The 15,672-nt window shown below is 42.3% G+C and overlaps 2 protein-coding genes across 5 annotated transcripts in view; one reads left to right on the plus strand and one right to left on the minus strand.

Moving 5' to 3' along the window:
- Dennd2b (DENN domain containing 2B) overlaps positions 1–7,712 on the minus strand; it is a 178,281-nt gene extending 170,569 nt beyond the window's left edge. The window contains exon 1 of one of the 3 annotated variants that reach the window (XM_051192585.1): positions 7,653–7,712. The gene's annotated coding sequence lies outside the window, so the exon portion shown is untranslated. Of the gene's footprint in view, positions 1–4,837; positions 4,898–6,664; positions 6,730–7,652 lie in introns of those variants that run through there. The other 2 variants (XM_051192586.1, XM_051192588.1) reach the window with 2 other exon arrangements.
- Positions 7,713–7,928: 216 nt separating this feature from the next.
- Akip1 (A-kinase interacting protein 1) lies at positions 7,929–15,623 on the plus strand. Of its 2 annotated transcripts, XM_051192655.1 has the most exons (6): positions 7,929–8,020; positions 8,168–8,392; positions 9,184–9,264; positions 11,530–11,643; positions 13,468–13,548; positions 15,405–15,623. In XM_051192655.1, exons 2-6 carry the CDS (start codon positions 8,174–8,176, stop codon positions 15,546–15,548), a joined length of 639 nt encoding a protein of 212 aa, XP_051048612.1. In that variant the 5' UTR covers positions 7,929–8,020; positions 8,168–8,173; the 3' UTR covers positions 15,549–15,623. The 2 variants fall into 2 exon arrangements, with proteins under 2 accessions (XP_051048612.1, XP_051048613.1); XM_051192656.1 differs by lacking the exon at positions 7,929–8,020 and having other exon boundaries at positions 8,031–8,392; positions 15,325–15,462.
- The last annotated feature ends 49 nt before the right edge of the window (positions 15,624–15,672 follow it).

Consider the following 15,672-nt stretch of genomic DNA (forward strand, 5'->3'; position numbering starts at 1 on the left):
CAAGTTCAAGGCCAGCCTGACTTTCATAAGGGGACCTTGGTTAAAATGCAAAGCCCAGGGATGTATTATGGTAGGAGAACCTCTGCCTAAGACACAATGGCCTATGTTTAGGATCTCTGGCACTTAAAAAAAATTCAAACACCACATAGTTATTGATAAAAGGTTCCAAACAAGGGACCAAGGTTCTCCTGTCATTTCTATTTAATGCTGTATTGATGGCCAGTATTGAGGCAGAAATCCTAACTGAAACATTATAAGACAGGTATAGTGGCACACCTTTAAAACCAGCAGGAGACTAGATAGAGCTACTTCCAAGACAACCAGGCCTACACAGAGAGACTCAATCTAAACAAACAAACAAATAAATAAATAAAGGTTGGTTGGTTGGTTGTTTTGTTAAGTGGGACCTATGTAGTCCAAATTGGCCTTGAATTCCTGATGCTCTTGCTTCACACTCCTAAATAACTGCAATTTAGTGCTGTGTATCACCAGGGCCTCAGATCAGATTTTCTTCATGCACAGATGATCTGATCCTGTCAATAGAAAATACCAAAGAATCCACAAAAGCTCCCCACTAGGATTAATTAGTAATTCATTAATGTCACAGAAGAACAATTCAACTATATTCTTATACACTAGCAATAATTAACCCGAAAATGAAACAGAAAACTATTATATTCATTACAGCATAAAATATTTAATACATTTGTTACAAGAAATGCAGGACTGAACTGGGCCTGGTGGTACACAGTTGTAATCCCAGTACTTGGGAGATGGAGGCAAGAGAATCTTAAATTCAAAGTCATTCTCAGCTATGCTTCAAGATTGAAACCAGCTGGGTGTAGTGGTTCACTGTGGAGATATTTTGTTTATGATCTAACAAATAAAGCTTGCCTGCAGATCAGAGTGCACAGCTAGCCACAATGGTTAGCAATAGAGGTGAGGTAATGGTGGTACATACCTTTAATCCCTAGAATCAACGAGTTCAAGTCCACCCTGGGCTACACAAAATTGATCCAGTTTAAAAGAGAAACAGAGCTCACACAAAGGTGATTCTAGCCCATGGAATCACACGCCTTTAATCCCAAGACTAGGGAGGTGAGACAGGAGTGTTATGGCTGGACATATAAGGTGGAATATAAGGTGGGAGGGGACAGGAGCAGTGCAGTCTGAGCAGCAGTCTGAAGTTACAGTCTAAGGAGGCAGTCTGAGGACAGGATCACCCCTTTGTTCTGAGCACTGGTAGAGGTAAGAACTCCAGTTTCTGGCAGCTCTGCTTCTCTGATTCTTCAGCTTTCATCCCATGATAACTGATTCCAAGTTTTTATTATTAAGACCAAATAGAATTTGTTCTAAGATTTACACCTTTCATCCCAGCACTTGGGAGGCAGAGGCAGGCAGATCTCTGAGTTTCAAACCAGCCAGGTCTATATTGTGAAGTCCAGGCCAAGGAATACATAATAAGACCTTGTCTTTAAAAAAAAAAAAAAAAAGAAAGAAAGAAAGAAGAAAAAAAAAAAAAAGAAAGGAAGGAAGGAAGGAAGAAAGAAAGAAAGGCAGGAAGAAAAGTGGTACACACCTTTAATCCCAGCACTCGGGAGGCAGAGGCAAATGGATCTCTGTTAGTTCAAGGCCAGTATAGTCTACAGAGCTAGTTCCAGGACAGGTTCCAAAACAATGCAGATGAAACCCTGTCTCAAAAAACCAAAACCAAAAACTTGGAAAGAAAGGGAAGAAGGGAAGGAGGAAAGGAGGTAAGGAAAGAAGGAAGGATTGAGACTAGGTTGGAATATTTAAGACCCTGTCTCATAAATAAATAAATAAATAAATAAATAAATAAATAAATAAATCAGAAAGGTGCTGGGGGAAGAAGAAGAGATGGGGATGGATGGATGGATGGATGGAGGAAGGGAGGGAAAAAGAATGATAGTTAATATTGATTGCCAAAGTGTCAGAATATAGACACCTAGAATATATAACACCTGGGAGACAAGCCTCTGGATACACCTATAAGGAATTGTCTTCATTGGGTTAACTGAAGCAAGAACACCCTAAAGTGGATGGCACCATTTCCTGCACATGGGCTCTAGACTCCATAAAAAAGAGAAAGCTAAACACCAGCAATCATTGAAAAAAAAAAAAAATGAGCCTGGAGATACTAACCAGGTACTGAGCCGGCTTTTATTAAATCCTCCAGGCTGCAGTCAGGATGGGAAGAGATGCAGCCCCAGGCAGGGTTAGAGAAGTAAGCTTTATAGGGAATAGGATAGGAGTAAGCTTTAGGCTAGCTAGTCAGGCCTTGATTGGCTCCAGAAAGAACATTGCCAAATAAGGGTGTTGGAACATGAAGTATAATGCAGTCTGGTACAAAATTTCAAATGCAGAACTCATCACTATCTTCTAAGCATCTCATTGGTGGACTGAGACTAAATGTTATTACCAGTGTTAGGCCCTATCAATCATCCTCGGCTTCCTGATTGTAGATGCAATATGAGCAGCTGTTTCAATTGCCTGATACCAGAACTTCCCAGTATCCTGGAACTGTGTATTACACTAATCCCTTATTACACTTTGTCAGAGTGTTTTATTACAGCAACAGAAAAAGAAAGACACAAACAATAATCACTCTATAACACTGATAAAAGAAAGAAATGTATATTCTATTTTCATGAATCCAAAAAAGTCCAATATGTTTCTTTTTTTTTTTTTTTTTTGTCTTTTGTCTTTTGTCCCCTGAGACCGGGTTTCTCTGTGTAAAAGCCCTAGCTAGTAGACCAGGCTGCCTCAAACTCACAGAGCTCCACCTGCTTCTGCCTCCCAAGTGCTGGGATTAAAGGTGTGTGCCACCACTGCCCAGCCAATATGTTTTCTTAAGATTTACCTTTATTTATGTATATGTGTATGTGACTATGTGTGTATCACATGTGTGAGCAGGTGACTGTGGAGGCCAAGAGAAGGCAATGGTGAGGTCCTCAATGTGGGTGCTGGGATCCTCTGGAAGAGAAGCAAGCCCTCTTAATCACTGGGCCATCTCCCTACTCCTCCAATACTACTAAGATTGCAGTTCTCCCCAAACTGACCTAAAGATTCAACTCAATCCCTTTCAGAATTCCAGAAGTCTTTATGCAGAACTTGACATATTTTTTGAAATATAAATAACCTGGAATATCAAAACAACTTTGGAAGTACAGAACATAGTTTGTATGCTATTTCTATATTTACACTTCTCAATTTCTAGACTTACCATAAAGTTACAGTAATCAAGAGAGCATGGCATATGCCATACATATAGATCAATGGAACAGAATTAGAAGACCAAAAATTAATTTCTGTATACTTATACTCAACTGTCTTTTGATAAAGGTACAAATGCCATCTAATGAAAGGATAGTCTTTTAGACAAATGGTATCTGAAGGGATGAGTTTATACCTTGTTACAAGTAATGTTTTTCAGCCGGTCTGGACCCACCGCGGCGCCAGCCCCAATTAACACACACAGACTCTGTATTTGATATAATGCTGTTGGCCAGGTACTAGTTTCTTATCGGCTAGCTCTGTCATAATTATTAACCCATTTCTATTAATCTAAGTATTTCCACGTGGTCTCATCTTACCGGAGGGGGCCGGAGGTTCTGCTCTCTCCAATTTCTCCATGTTGACTCCTCCTTACTACTTCCTCGAATCCTCCTTGTCTCCTAGTCCCGCCTATCTTGCCAACAGTGCTTTATTCATTAACCAGTATGAGAAACATATTTACAGAATGACATCTCCCATTAATAACTCATATAGCATATACCCAAATTAGACTAAATAAGATATTAAAATTTTAGAAGACAAAAGAAAAAATGTTGAATTAGGCAAAAATTACATATAATACCAAAAGCACAACTCATAGAGGAAAATACTAAACTGGACTTCATCATAATTTAAGACTTGGTGCTTCAAAAAGACACCATTAATAAAATGAAATGAGAGAGAGAATGGAGAGATGATTCCATGGTTAAGAGCACTTGCTGCTCTTCCACAACCCACATGGAGGCTCACAACTGTTAGTAACTCCATTCCCAGGGGATCTGGTGCCTCTGTCTTCCATAGATGTACACACATACATGTAGGTGAAACATTCATGCCTTTGATGCACATGCATGCAAGCAGGCAAAAGGCACATGCACATAAAATAAATCTCAAAAGAAAAAAAAATACTTTTAAGGAAAATGAAAGTGGGGCTGGAGAGATGGCTCAGTAATTAAGAGCACTGGCTGTCCGGCAGAAGACTGGGGTTCAGTTCCCATCATCCACATGGTAGCTCACAACCATCTGTAACTCCAGTTCCAGGTTATATTATGTCCTCTTTTAGCACCAGCACACACACTGTACACATGCACCCATACAGGCAAATATGCATCTTTTTTTTAAGAAGAAAAAATTAAAGGTAGATAAGGAGAGACTTAATAGGTACAATGCTTGCCATAAAAACATAAGAACCTGAATTGAGACCACACAGATGCCCCGAAACCCACATAAAAGCTGGACATGGCAATGTGTATTCATTATCTGTTACTGAGGAGGTAGAAACAAGAGGGTTTCTGGAGCTCACTAGCTAACTATTCTAACAAAATTGGTAAGCTCCAGGTTCACTGAGAGATCTAGTCTCAAAAACTAAGATGAAACTCAACTGAGGAGGACATTTATAATTAGCCCATAACCTTTACATACACAACACACACACACACACACACACTGTTGTGATAATTCCTTCCATGGGAAGGATCTCTTTATAAGGTCCCAACAATAAACCAAAATATGATTCCACCAAAGTACACTCTGGCTTACTTACAGAGTGAGAGGTGAAGGGTGATGGGCACCATCCTGAGTGATTCACAAGCTGTCACATAGGAAGAAATTTGGATGCCGGCTTCCTCAAAGCCACAGAGAGAGGCCCTTCCCTTTTTCTTTCACAACCTACATACTAAAGCCTCTCCCTGTGTCCTGGGCCCCTAAGCAATTAGGGCATAATTGCATACATATTACTGGGAGGCATGGTTGGAGACTCCGGGGTAAAGGTTCAATGACCCTCCTCACCTCTTCCTTCTATTAGGGAATGTTAACAGTCCACAGACATGATACAGGGTCACTTGCAAGCAAGCACAACTGATCTGATGAAGATGGTGGCTACTTTGCTCTGAGGACACACTTTTAAAGCAACAACACCCCATCCACACACAAATAAAATGAAGGGCTAGAAATATAACTCAGTAGTAAAGCATTAGTATGCAAATAGCCCTCAGTATTTTAATCCCCAGCACTGAAAAAATTTAAAAAAAGAAAAATAGAATAGACAGTGAGAAAATATAAATTATACATCCAATAAAGGATCTTTTGCTCAGAATCTGAACTCTTATTAATCAATATTTTAAAAAAAAAAAGACACACAAACCATACTAAAAAAAACAAATAAAGGGGGCTTGAGAGATGGCTTAGCAGTTAAAGACTAGGCTCACAACCAAAAACAAATAATGGTTGCCCCCAGCTGATTTATAAGTCACTGATCCCATCCATGAGGATGAAGTTCTCAACCTAACCACCAACAATCTTGTTCCTCTTAATGTTGTTGAGCATTAAGTTTCAACATGAACATTCAAAACACAGTAGAAACAGAGGAAGCCAATTCTTGGAAATGTACCACATACTATTTGCTAATGACATAATAAAATCATCTTAAAAAAATAAAAGATTTGAACAGATATTTTAGCAAATAAGAAACAGGAACATCTACAAATGACAATGACAAGTAAAAGGTTGACAGCAGCACCAGTCATTATGGAAATATTAACTGAATCCTCAATGAGCTGCTGCTCACACTCATAGCAGTAGTAAAATGACTGTATGACTGTAAGTAAAAAAAAAAAAAACCAACAACAACAACAAATGGTGGGCTGTAGTGGTGCATGCCTTTAATTTCAGCACTTGGGAAGCAGAGGCCAGCCTGGTCTATAAAGAGTTCCAGGACAGCCAGAGATGTCACACTGAGAAACAATGTCTCAAAAAGCAAACAAACAAAAAAAGGTTAAGAAAACAACAAATGCCAGAGTGGATAAGGAAAAACTATCAGTTGTGGAAATATAAAACAGTACAGCTACTTTGAATAGTATTTTGGGAGTTTCTTATAAACATAAACTTATAATAACCTCAAAAATTTCACTTCCAAGTATCTGCTCAAGAGAAATGAAAATGTCTATAGAATCTTATATGCATTATCAGAACAGCCCTCAGACTGGAAATAATTCCAAGTGATAAATAAACAAGCAAAATACAATATATTCATATAGTGGAATATTATTTATCCATAAAAAGGATAAAGTACTGATATATACAACTCAGATGAACCTCAAAGTAATCTAAGTGAGAGACCAGCCCAAAAGGGCCACATACCATATGATTCTATTTATATGAATTTCCAGAAAAAGGCAGCAATCAGAATAGGGTTTACCTAGGTCCAGAAGTAGGAGTGAGAATTGATTATAAATGGTGGATACTAGACTACTTTTTTCTTTCTTTTTATTTTTTTAATGTGTGTGTGTGTGTGTGTGTGTGTGAATGTGGCATAGGTATGCTAAGAATGTGTGTGGAGGTCAGAGGACAACTTTTGGGAGTGAGTTCTCACCTTTCCCCTTTGTTTGAGGCAGGGTCTTGCTTGTTCAAGCTAATCCAGGAGTTCTAGCCACATTTCCTGTCTTCATCACCCATATCACTGTAGGAGAGCCAGGTTAACAGATGCACACTGCAGCTTCTGGCTTTTTACATACATTCCAGGAATCAAACTCAGGTAGTTAGGCTTGTAGGCCAAATGTTTCTCCTGAGCCTCCCTCTCAAATCACCTCTCAGGCCCAACATTACATTCTCAGCTAATTAAAATTCCAAAGCTGGACGGTGATGATATTGGTACAACTCTGAGATTTTATTAAAATTCACTTAATTATAAACTTGAAACAGGTGAATTCACAGCTAGTCAAGCCCATCCACTGACTCTACCTTGTAAGTGACCCACCCCACTGAGAAATGTTCCTTAAAGTAGTCTTAAAGCACCAGGGGGTGCTGCTGGGTCACTAGTGCTGAGGCTTGGGGATGTCACCATAGTCGGTGGAGTTATGAAAGGTAAATGACCCATTTCTTACTTTAAAGAAATGTGATTAATGCTTGAAAGGCGGGTCCAGATCCCAAGAGGAAGAGACTGGGGGGCCACCCTGGTCTACATAGTGAGTCTCCAGCCCAGCCAAGGCTACATTGTGATTCTCTGTCTCAAAAAAACAACAAACCACCAAAATTCACAAAATTGTATGAATCCATCCTTCCAAGGGAGGAATGAAGAAGCTGCAGGGAGGGAATGATGACACACACAGAGACACACAGACACACAGACAGACAGACAGACAGACAGACACACACACACACACACACAGGGAGGGAATGAGACACACACACAGACACAGACACAGACACACACACACACACACACACACACACACACACACGCTCCTCAGTAATCTCCTAAATCTATGGGTCCCCATACCCACAGCCCCAAGGCCTCTGCCTGGCCCCCCACCCCCAGCCTTGAACGCTCTTCTGACAGAACGCCCTTTTCCCAACCCTACCTCCTCAGTCGTGTTGTTCTGCTAGAATCATCACAAAAGTGGGACGAAAGAAGAGCTGCAGAACCTATTCACACAAAAGTTTTGGCATAACAAGCCCGGGGATTCACACTGATCCGACGGGGCGGGAAAGACCTCGAACAACAGGCACCTCAGTCGCGTCAGTAGCTAGTTCGAGTCGGGACCACGTGCCCCTCCAGCCTGGCCCCGCCCACCTCCAGGCCCCGCCCATGGCAACCAGCAGTAAGCCGAGCAACTGGCGCGAAAGGTCCACCCCGGGAACACAGGCGTGTCCAGGAAAGCGCTGCGCGCATGCGCCTAGAGAAGCCGGTCGGGTGGGGGGCCGCACCCAGGCCCCGGGAGGCGGAAGTGTAAGGAAGGGCCTGGGGTCCTGCCTCCCAGTCCCCATATTGGAGTGCGAGATGCGGGCGGAGGGAGAGCTGTGGTTGCGGGGGAAGCTTCCTCCCGGATCCGGGTCTGGGTGCGGCTGACGCGCCGACGTCTGTGTGTGTGCCCAGGGAAACATGGAGTACTGTCTGGTGGCCGCGGCGCTGAACGGGGTGGACCGGCGCTCGCTGCAGCGCTCGGCTCGGCTGGGGAGGGAAGTGCTGGAGCGCGCCAAGAGAAGGGCAGTGGACTGGCATTCTCCAGAGCGATCCAAAGGCAGCGTGGGGGTCCTTTACCGCCAGTGCCCCTATCAGGAACGATGGTCGGTCCCCGGTCCCCAGCGCCTCCTAGGAGAGGTGAGGGCGCGAGCTGGAGGACTCCTCAGTCATTCTCGGCTTTCCACTGGGCCGGAGGGAACCTCCCAGGGCCAAAAGATGCAAAGTGTCTGAACAAAGAGTGGAAAAGTTATTTGGAAACTGCTTTTAACACCTTGTATTATTTTACACGGGTCTCAGGTAGCCCAAGCTGGCCTTGAACTCCTGCCTACGCCTCAAGTACTAGTTTTAAAGGGAGGTGCACCTGCATGGTGTGACCCATTCTTTGAGTAACAAAAGAATTGTAGTATTCTGTTTGCTACTTTTTAAATACAATTTTCTTGCGGAGTGTGGTGGTGCACATCTTTTAATCTTAGCACCCAGGACTCAGAAACAGACAAATCTCTGAGTTCAAGGTTATCCTGGTCTACACAGCAAGTTTCAGGCCAGCTAGGATTACATAGTGAGAACCTATCTAAAGTAAGTAAATGCAATTCTTAGTGTGGTGCCAGAACTTAGGAGATCGGGGCAGGAGGATCAGGTACAAGGCCAGCCTAGTGTAACTGTGACTCTGTCTCAAAAACTCTAAACAACAATAACAGCTTTTTTCCCCCTGCTACTTGATAGTAAGTAAAGGCAGCTAACCTACTATTTTAGTTACTGGATGAATTGCACTAGTTTACAGAGTTAGAATTCTTTTCTTGGCAAGATCCTTCTTCCCAATTTCAGCTTGCAGAAGCTTTCCTGAAAGTGAAAAAGGCAATTTCTCAAATGATGTCCTTTCCAGTAGGGAATCATAGCTTTCACCTATGACTTGCCATTTATTCAAATAGAGAGAAGAAAGGCGCCCCACCCTTAGTGCTTCCTTCAGAACAATGGCTGAATTCATGGACTATACTTCAAGTCAGTGTGGGGTAAGTTGGTGTGAAGTCACACTGTGCTCCTGATCAATGCTGGGGAAGACTCTATCCTGGGACCTACAAACATTCATGAGCAGATTCATCTAATGCAGGTGGTAAATACAAGTTAGAATTTGTCCAACAAATATTTATTCATCCTAATTCTAGTTGTTGAAGATACAGCAGTAAATAAACCAGAAAAAGGCTTTGCCATAATTGAGTTTTCACTGGTGGAGAGGAGTATGGTGTTTATTTCCTGAATTTTGCAATTAAGTCTAAGTTGAGAATGTTTCCTTTTCCCTTTGAAATTAAGTTAGAATCTTCAGGATCACTCCTGAGTTGTCTTGTTTTCAAAATGTGTTGAATCAAAAGCTGAAAGCCTGTATGTTAGATCTTTTTGTTGTTGTTTTATTTAGAGATAGGGTTTCTCTGTGAAACAGCCCAGGCTGTCCTGGAACTCACTCTGTAGACCAGAGTGATCTGCCTGCCTGTGCCTCTCCAGATTGGGATTGAAGGTATACACCACAACCACCCAGCTTGTATGTTGTCTTAACCTTCAGTGTTTGTTTCCAGTTTGTGGTGAATATCCCTGTGGGTTCTTAAACAGGTGTTGGTGACAGAGATGGCCTTATGAAACAGGTGCAGGTGTGCAGTTTTTAATGGCAAGACCTGCTTTCCAAGGATCAAACCATGGTCTGTAACTTTCAGCTATCCAGTTGGTCTCTCTTAAGCCTCACCTAAGGCTTCTGGATATGAAACTTCCCTCACTGTGTTCTTTAGCTTCTCATGGTAAAGTTCAGATTTCTGAAGTCCTGAGCTTTATCGTTTACTTCTTTGATTTCCACTGAGAGATGAATGGCAAATTATCACAGCACCATGCAAGATTTAGTCATTGAAGTGAGTACACAGATTTCAAGTTCTGAAACCCATATACCCAGGTTGAGGGGATGGACATTAAAGGCAGACAGGCCAACACTGAAGGAAAACACAGGCTCTGTTTTCTCGGAATCACACCAGGCTTTACATGTGAGTGGCCTGGATTTAAGGATACTGGTGTATAAGTGAGATGGAGAATAATTGGTTTTGCTATGCTTTCAGGGTCCAGATGTGAAGATCCCCAAACTGCTGCACCCAAACTGCTAGTCTTTATGTTTTGTTGGAGATAAGATCTCAAGTAGCCCAGGCTGGCCTCAGACTTGCTACTAACATAGCTTGAACTCTCAATTTCCTTGCTTCCACTCTTGAGTGTAGGGATTATAGATATCCACTGCCATATCCAACCTCTATCTTTTACAATCATTCTTTAGATTATAATGGGATTTCAACCAAGGAGATAAGATCCAGAGACCATTTTTTCATATTCTTAATTGTCCTAAGGTGGCTATAGAACAATGTGTAACCACAGCTCTACTCAGACACTTGGTTCATGGTTCAGTCAAGTAATAGTTGTCTTTGAACTTTGGCAAACTGGTGTTCTTCGTGTAGGTTTTCAGCAATGTTCCACTTCAGTCCTATTACAGAATGGCACTTCAGGACTTCTTGGCATTTTGAAGATTTAGAAAAGTGTTCTGGGTTTGGCTCTGCAATTTTAAAACTGCCCTTAAAATGTCATAGGTCCATGTCCTGAGTTCTCTTCCCAGCTTCTCATTCCTCTCATTCCTTTGACACTGTCCCTACAGTCAAAGCATGTTCCAAACATGCTTTCATTACTCATAGTCAAGGCAAATCTAAGGTTAACTTGGAAGAGGCAGAAGGAACTAAACAAGAAAAGCATAGCTTTTCTGATCCTTTGGATTATTCTTAAACTAGAGGTGCCCCTTCTTCCATTCCCCTGTGGAGAACCCTGGGCCCAAAGGCCGCATGGCTTTTAGGTTGATGTTTTATAGCATTCTGTGTTTCATCAACTTAAGGAAATCACTCCATTCTTCCCTCATCCTTGTCTGAGTTGATCGGACTCCGCCAGGGGAGGAAATGAAAGGGTGAATGTACTTGACAATAAATCGAAGATGTGAAAACCTTTACCCTAGCAGAGAACATAATCCTGCCTACCTTTATTTAGTTGGTCAGAGTTCTTGCCCTACAGAGGCAGCAGGTGGCAGCAAAGCCATGCCAAATGCAATTTGCTTGTCCTAGCATCTCAGGCTTAGGCCTGTGGAAAGGACAGTTAATTTACTGTTTCTCTCATGCTTCCTTCAGTAACCTTACTGTGCACACGTATCAGAGAGCCTTTCTGAAAATTTTGCTAGAGTATTTAAATGTTCTTTCAAATTATTTCTCTAGAAATACTACTCGTCTATGCCAGAGGAAGGGGGGGCAACCCACGTCTACCGTTATCACAGAAGGAAGCCTCCAGAAATGCACGTGTACTCAGACATAGGGCATGGTCAAGAACAGGTACGTGTCTGTTGTTCCATGCCATGCCTGTAGCCTCTCAAGGTTGAGACAATGATTTGGAAGTCACTAGGATTTTGTGTCATCGGATGCCTGAATGACTCAGCATTCCAGTGCTCAGCAGACACGTGTCACTTCGTAGCCTCCAAGAACTTAAAGAAATAGGAGTTTGTCTGAAACTTAAGATTATTTATGTCACTCTAAGATCTTCAATTGAACTGTAAACCTGGGCTGTGGGGCTCTTGGGCAGGCTTAAGAACCACATATTCCCATAAGCATCCAGGAATACAAAAGAGTATATTGTCTTAAGTCAGGTGTGGTATCATAGGCCTTTAATCCCACCACTTGGGAGGCAGAGGCAGGTGGCTCTCTTGAGCTTGAGGTCTATCTGGTCTATCCAGAGAACTTTAGGACAGCCAGGGCTGTCTCAACACCAACAAAAAAGACTATATTTTTAACTACATATGTGTGTCTATGTGTGTGCACATAAATAAATGCAGGTGCCCAACAAGTCTAGAAGAGGGTGTTGGGTTCACTGGAGCTGAAGTTAATGAGTGCTTTTGAGCCACCTAGTGTGAGCACTGGAAACCAAACATGGATTCTCTGCCCTTAGCCACTGAACTATCTTTCCAGCCCCCAGAAAAGAGATTTTTAATAGTTACATCTTACTGAGATAGTGATACTGCCATGTCTCTGATAATTTTTGAAAAGTAAATGTAGGGAGGAGATTGTCTCATTAAATATTTCCCATTTTTCAGACAGGATCTTGCTGGGTTCCATACTCTGACCTTAAACTGGTCTCAAGTGATCCTTTTTCCTCAGCCTCTAGTGTAGCTGACACTGCCTTGGTTTTTATAAAGATAACAGCTAGCAGCCCCTCATCACACACTCTTGTCTTGTTTAGTTGGTTGGGTGTGTTTGGGCTTTTTTGTTTTTCAAGACAGGGTTTCTCTGTGTAGCCTTGACTGCTCTAGAACTCACTCTGTAGACCAGGCTGGCCTTGAACTGACAGAGATCCCCTGTCTCTGCCTCCCGAGTACTGGAATCAGAGGTGTGTGCCACCACAGTCTAGCCCACGCTCTGTCTTTTAATATGTGTTTTGTGAAAGCCAGAGGTTCTGTTTGTTCAACACAAGTAGGCTTTTTGGCTTTGATTTTTGTTGAACCCCTTTAATTATACTCAAAGATGGCAGACTTAAGTCCAGATTCAAATCCCTGATCTATGAGTCATTCTAGGGTAATAGAATGAAGGGTTTAGCAAAAATGACAGGAGTGAGTGAACATGGGGATATACACAGGCTCAGTTCAAGCTGCAAGAGCCCTTGAGTTCCTCTCTGGGATGTGAAGACAAAGTCTGTGTCTCTCCTAAGAGAGCTTAAGTGAGGAGTATATGTGGCAAAGTGACATTCTTCTTTCCTGTGGTGTATAAAAGTCAGGTGCCTCTAAGGCTTTATCCATATTCCATGCTAGGCGAAGCAAAGAAGAAAACTGTGTTTATGAAAATCTGTTGGATATTGTGACTTTAGCATTTCAATATTCCCTTCCACCCAGGAGCCCCATGTTACAGTCCAGGAGACCAAGGCTCTGAGTTAAGTGAATCCTGCTAGTGAGTAATGGGACATGGGATTTAACTCAAGTTTGCCAGACTCCAAAGCTCACATTAGGAAAAAAGTAACAATAGAAAACACATGACTAAAAATAACTCTGAATATACTGAACAGGTGACAGATGAGAAAAGGTATAGGAAATAATCCTAGTAAGACAAGAGAAAATGTCTTTGCTTTCAGAAGGTCAAAGCTCAGGTCCTAATTTCTATTTATCTTGACAGAGAAACGGCAAAGGAGAGACATCTGTTGGTCCAGGAAGCATCTACCAAACTTCAGAGCATTCTCAAGAGGCACCCTGGCCTGTGAGTACAGAGCTCCACATGGGCTGGGCTTCACTACCCTTCTGTAACACTCATAACACTGACCTGTTACCCATTTGTATGGGCTCTATGGTCTCTTCAAAATGAGAGGTTTATACTTGAGGTCAGTGCAAAATGCTGTTTCCTTAGTGTCCTTTTCCTTCACTGGAGGCTTGAGGGATGCTCTGTGTGCCTCAGCTCGTTCTTGTGGTTGGAAAGAATGTGAAATATTCACAGCTCACTTCCTCTGCTCAGCTGGGCTGGCATTGACTCCTGCTAGAATTCCACCATCTGTTGAAGCAGCAGGAGGGCCTGACCCTCTGCTTGTAAAATGAAGCTATTGCTGAAATTCCAGAATGTGTACATGGGTTCCAAAACATTTGAAATGTTTCTGTGGGAAAAGAAAAATAAAAGAAATAGATAGGACCAAGGAGTAAGTAGTCTATGAGCCTAGGGAGTTTGTTTGAGACTTGGAAGAGCTAGAATTCTGAGGAAGGAACTTAGTCATGTCGATGCAATAAATCCCTTTTTGTTTGTGTATAGTTTGTTACTAACCAGGATTTGGATATTCTAGAGTTATTAGCAACTAAAAAATATTCCTTCTAGTACAAATGCAAGCTGTTGGCTGTGGGTGTCTTCATTAGTGCTACTTTTGGTAATTCTGACTGGCCTGGAGTCCCAGTGTGAAGATGGATATTTTTTTTTAAGATTTATTTTAGGTGTACACGTGTGTACTTGCATGTATGTATGTATATCACATGCATGCCTGGTACCCTCAGAGGCTAGCAGAGGGTTTCAGGTTCCCTAGAACTGGATTTACAGGGTTGTGCAAGCCATCGTCATTGCCTGGATTCTGGGATCCAAATCTGCGTCCTCCACAAGAGAAACAAGCCAGTGCTTGTAACTGCTGAACCATCTCTCTACAGCTCCTCACAAAATACACACTAACCTCAACACTGCCATGGGGATGAATGGATCATATCCTTTGCTGTGGTTCCAAGGCCCCTGTGTATTACAAGTTGACCTCTGGTAAACAGCAGTGTCATTGCTACCTCATGTCAGTTGAAGGCTGTTGGACCTTAAGTTTTTCAGAAGCGTAAGAAAGATAATATAAAGTAACTTTTGCAAATGTTGACCCCCAAGTCTGTCAGCAAGGCAAAGTGGGATGAAATTTCATGAAAGTACAAATATCACTTATTTCTGCAATAGAATTTTCTGGCCAGTAGTTTCTTTAGTCTGCCATGTGTGGTATAAGAAATAACAACTCTGCATGATTAAAGAGTCATTCATACTATCCCAACAAACCTTGCCAGTCATAAGTTCATTAATACCATTTTCTACTTCTGATTCCCAAGCAGCCTTTCCCTCTGCCTAACTCCTACTAGGGTTTTCCTTGTGTGTGTGCGTGTGTGTGTTGGGGGAAGGGATTTAAATTGGGGTCTTTCTTTTTCTAAGCCCTGGCTGTCCTGAAACCCTCTGTGTAGACCCAGGCTGGCCTCAAACTCACAGAGCTCTGCCTGACTCTCCCTCCAGAGTGCTAGGAGTAAGCATGTGAGCAACCACACTTGTTGGGTGCTCTTTTTATAATTCGTCATGTTCCTATAACACTTTCTCATTTACAGAGTTTTTACACGCTTGCTTGTGGGGTAGGTGTTCTCACAGATTTAGAAGAATGCGACAAGCATTAAGGCTGAGAGTCACCAAACCAACAGTGCCATCTTGTGACCCAGCTGAGCCTTGAAGGCAGGGCCCCATATCTGTACTTCCTCCCCACCTCAGGCACAAAAAGGCAACCTGGTAGAGATGCTGAAATGGCTCTGAGATCAATCTTGAAACCACCTGGTCTCTTTTCCTTCCAGCCTGAGAACATCTCTAAGGACCTCTACATAGAAGTGTATCCAGGGACCTATTCTGTCACGGTGGGCTCAAGCCCCTTAACCAAGAAGACTCATGTGGTCGCAGTTGACTCAGGGCAAAGCGTGGACTTGGTCTTCCCCGTATGAAGCTGACCATTGCTGCCATTATTTCACTCTTTAAGTAACAAGAAGAATAAAGCTACATTATAATTGCCTTAATAATGATATGTCAATCCTACTTTTAAACCTGGGGGGGGCAGCCCTTATGAAC

This window comes from Phodopus roborovskii, unplaced genomic scaffold, assembly GCF_943737965.1.
Source record: "Phodopus roborovskii unplaced genomic scaffold, PHOROB, whole genome shotgun sequence".
In the NCBI taxonomy this organism is placed as follows: domain Eukaryota; kingdom Metazoa; phylum Chordata; class Mammalia; order Rodentia; family Cricetidae; genus Phodopus; species Phodopus roborovskii.

What these genes read in the sequence shown, in the direction of transcription:
- Akip1 (XM_051192655.1), top strand. Translation starts at nt 8,174, where the DNA reads ATGGAGTACTGTCTGGTGGCCGCGGCGCTGAACGGGGTGGACCGGCGC. An exon ending in CCCAGCGCCTCCTAGGAGAG is followed by an intron (nt 8,393 to 9,183) that starts GTGAGGGCGCGA and finishes TTATTCAAATAG; the next exon opens with AGAGAAGAAAGGCGCCCCAC. An exon ending in CTCAAGAGGCACCCTGGCCT is followed by an intron (nt 13,549 to 15,404) that starts GTGAGTACAGAG and finishes TTTTCCTTCCAG; the next exon opens with CCTGAGAACATCTCTAAGGA.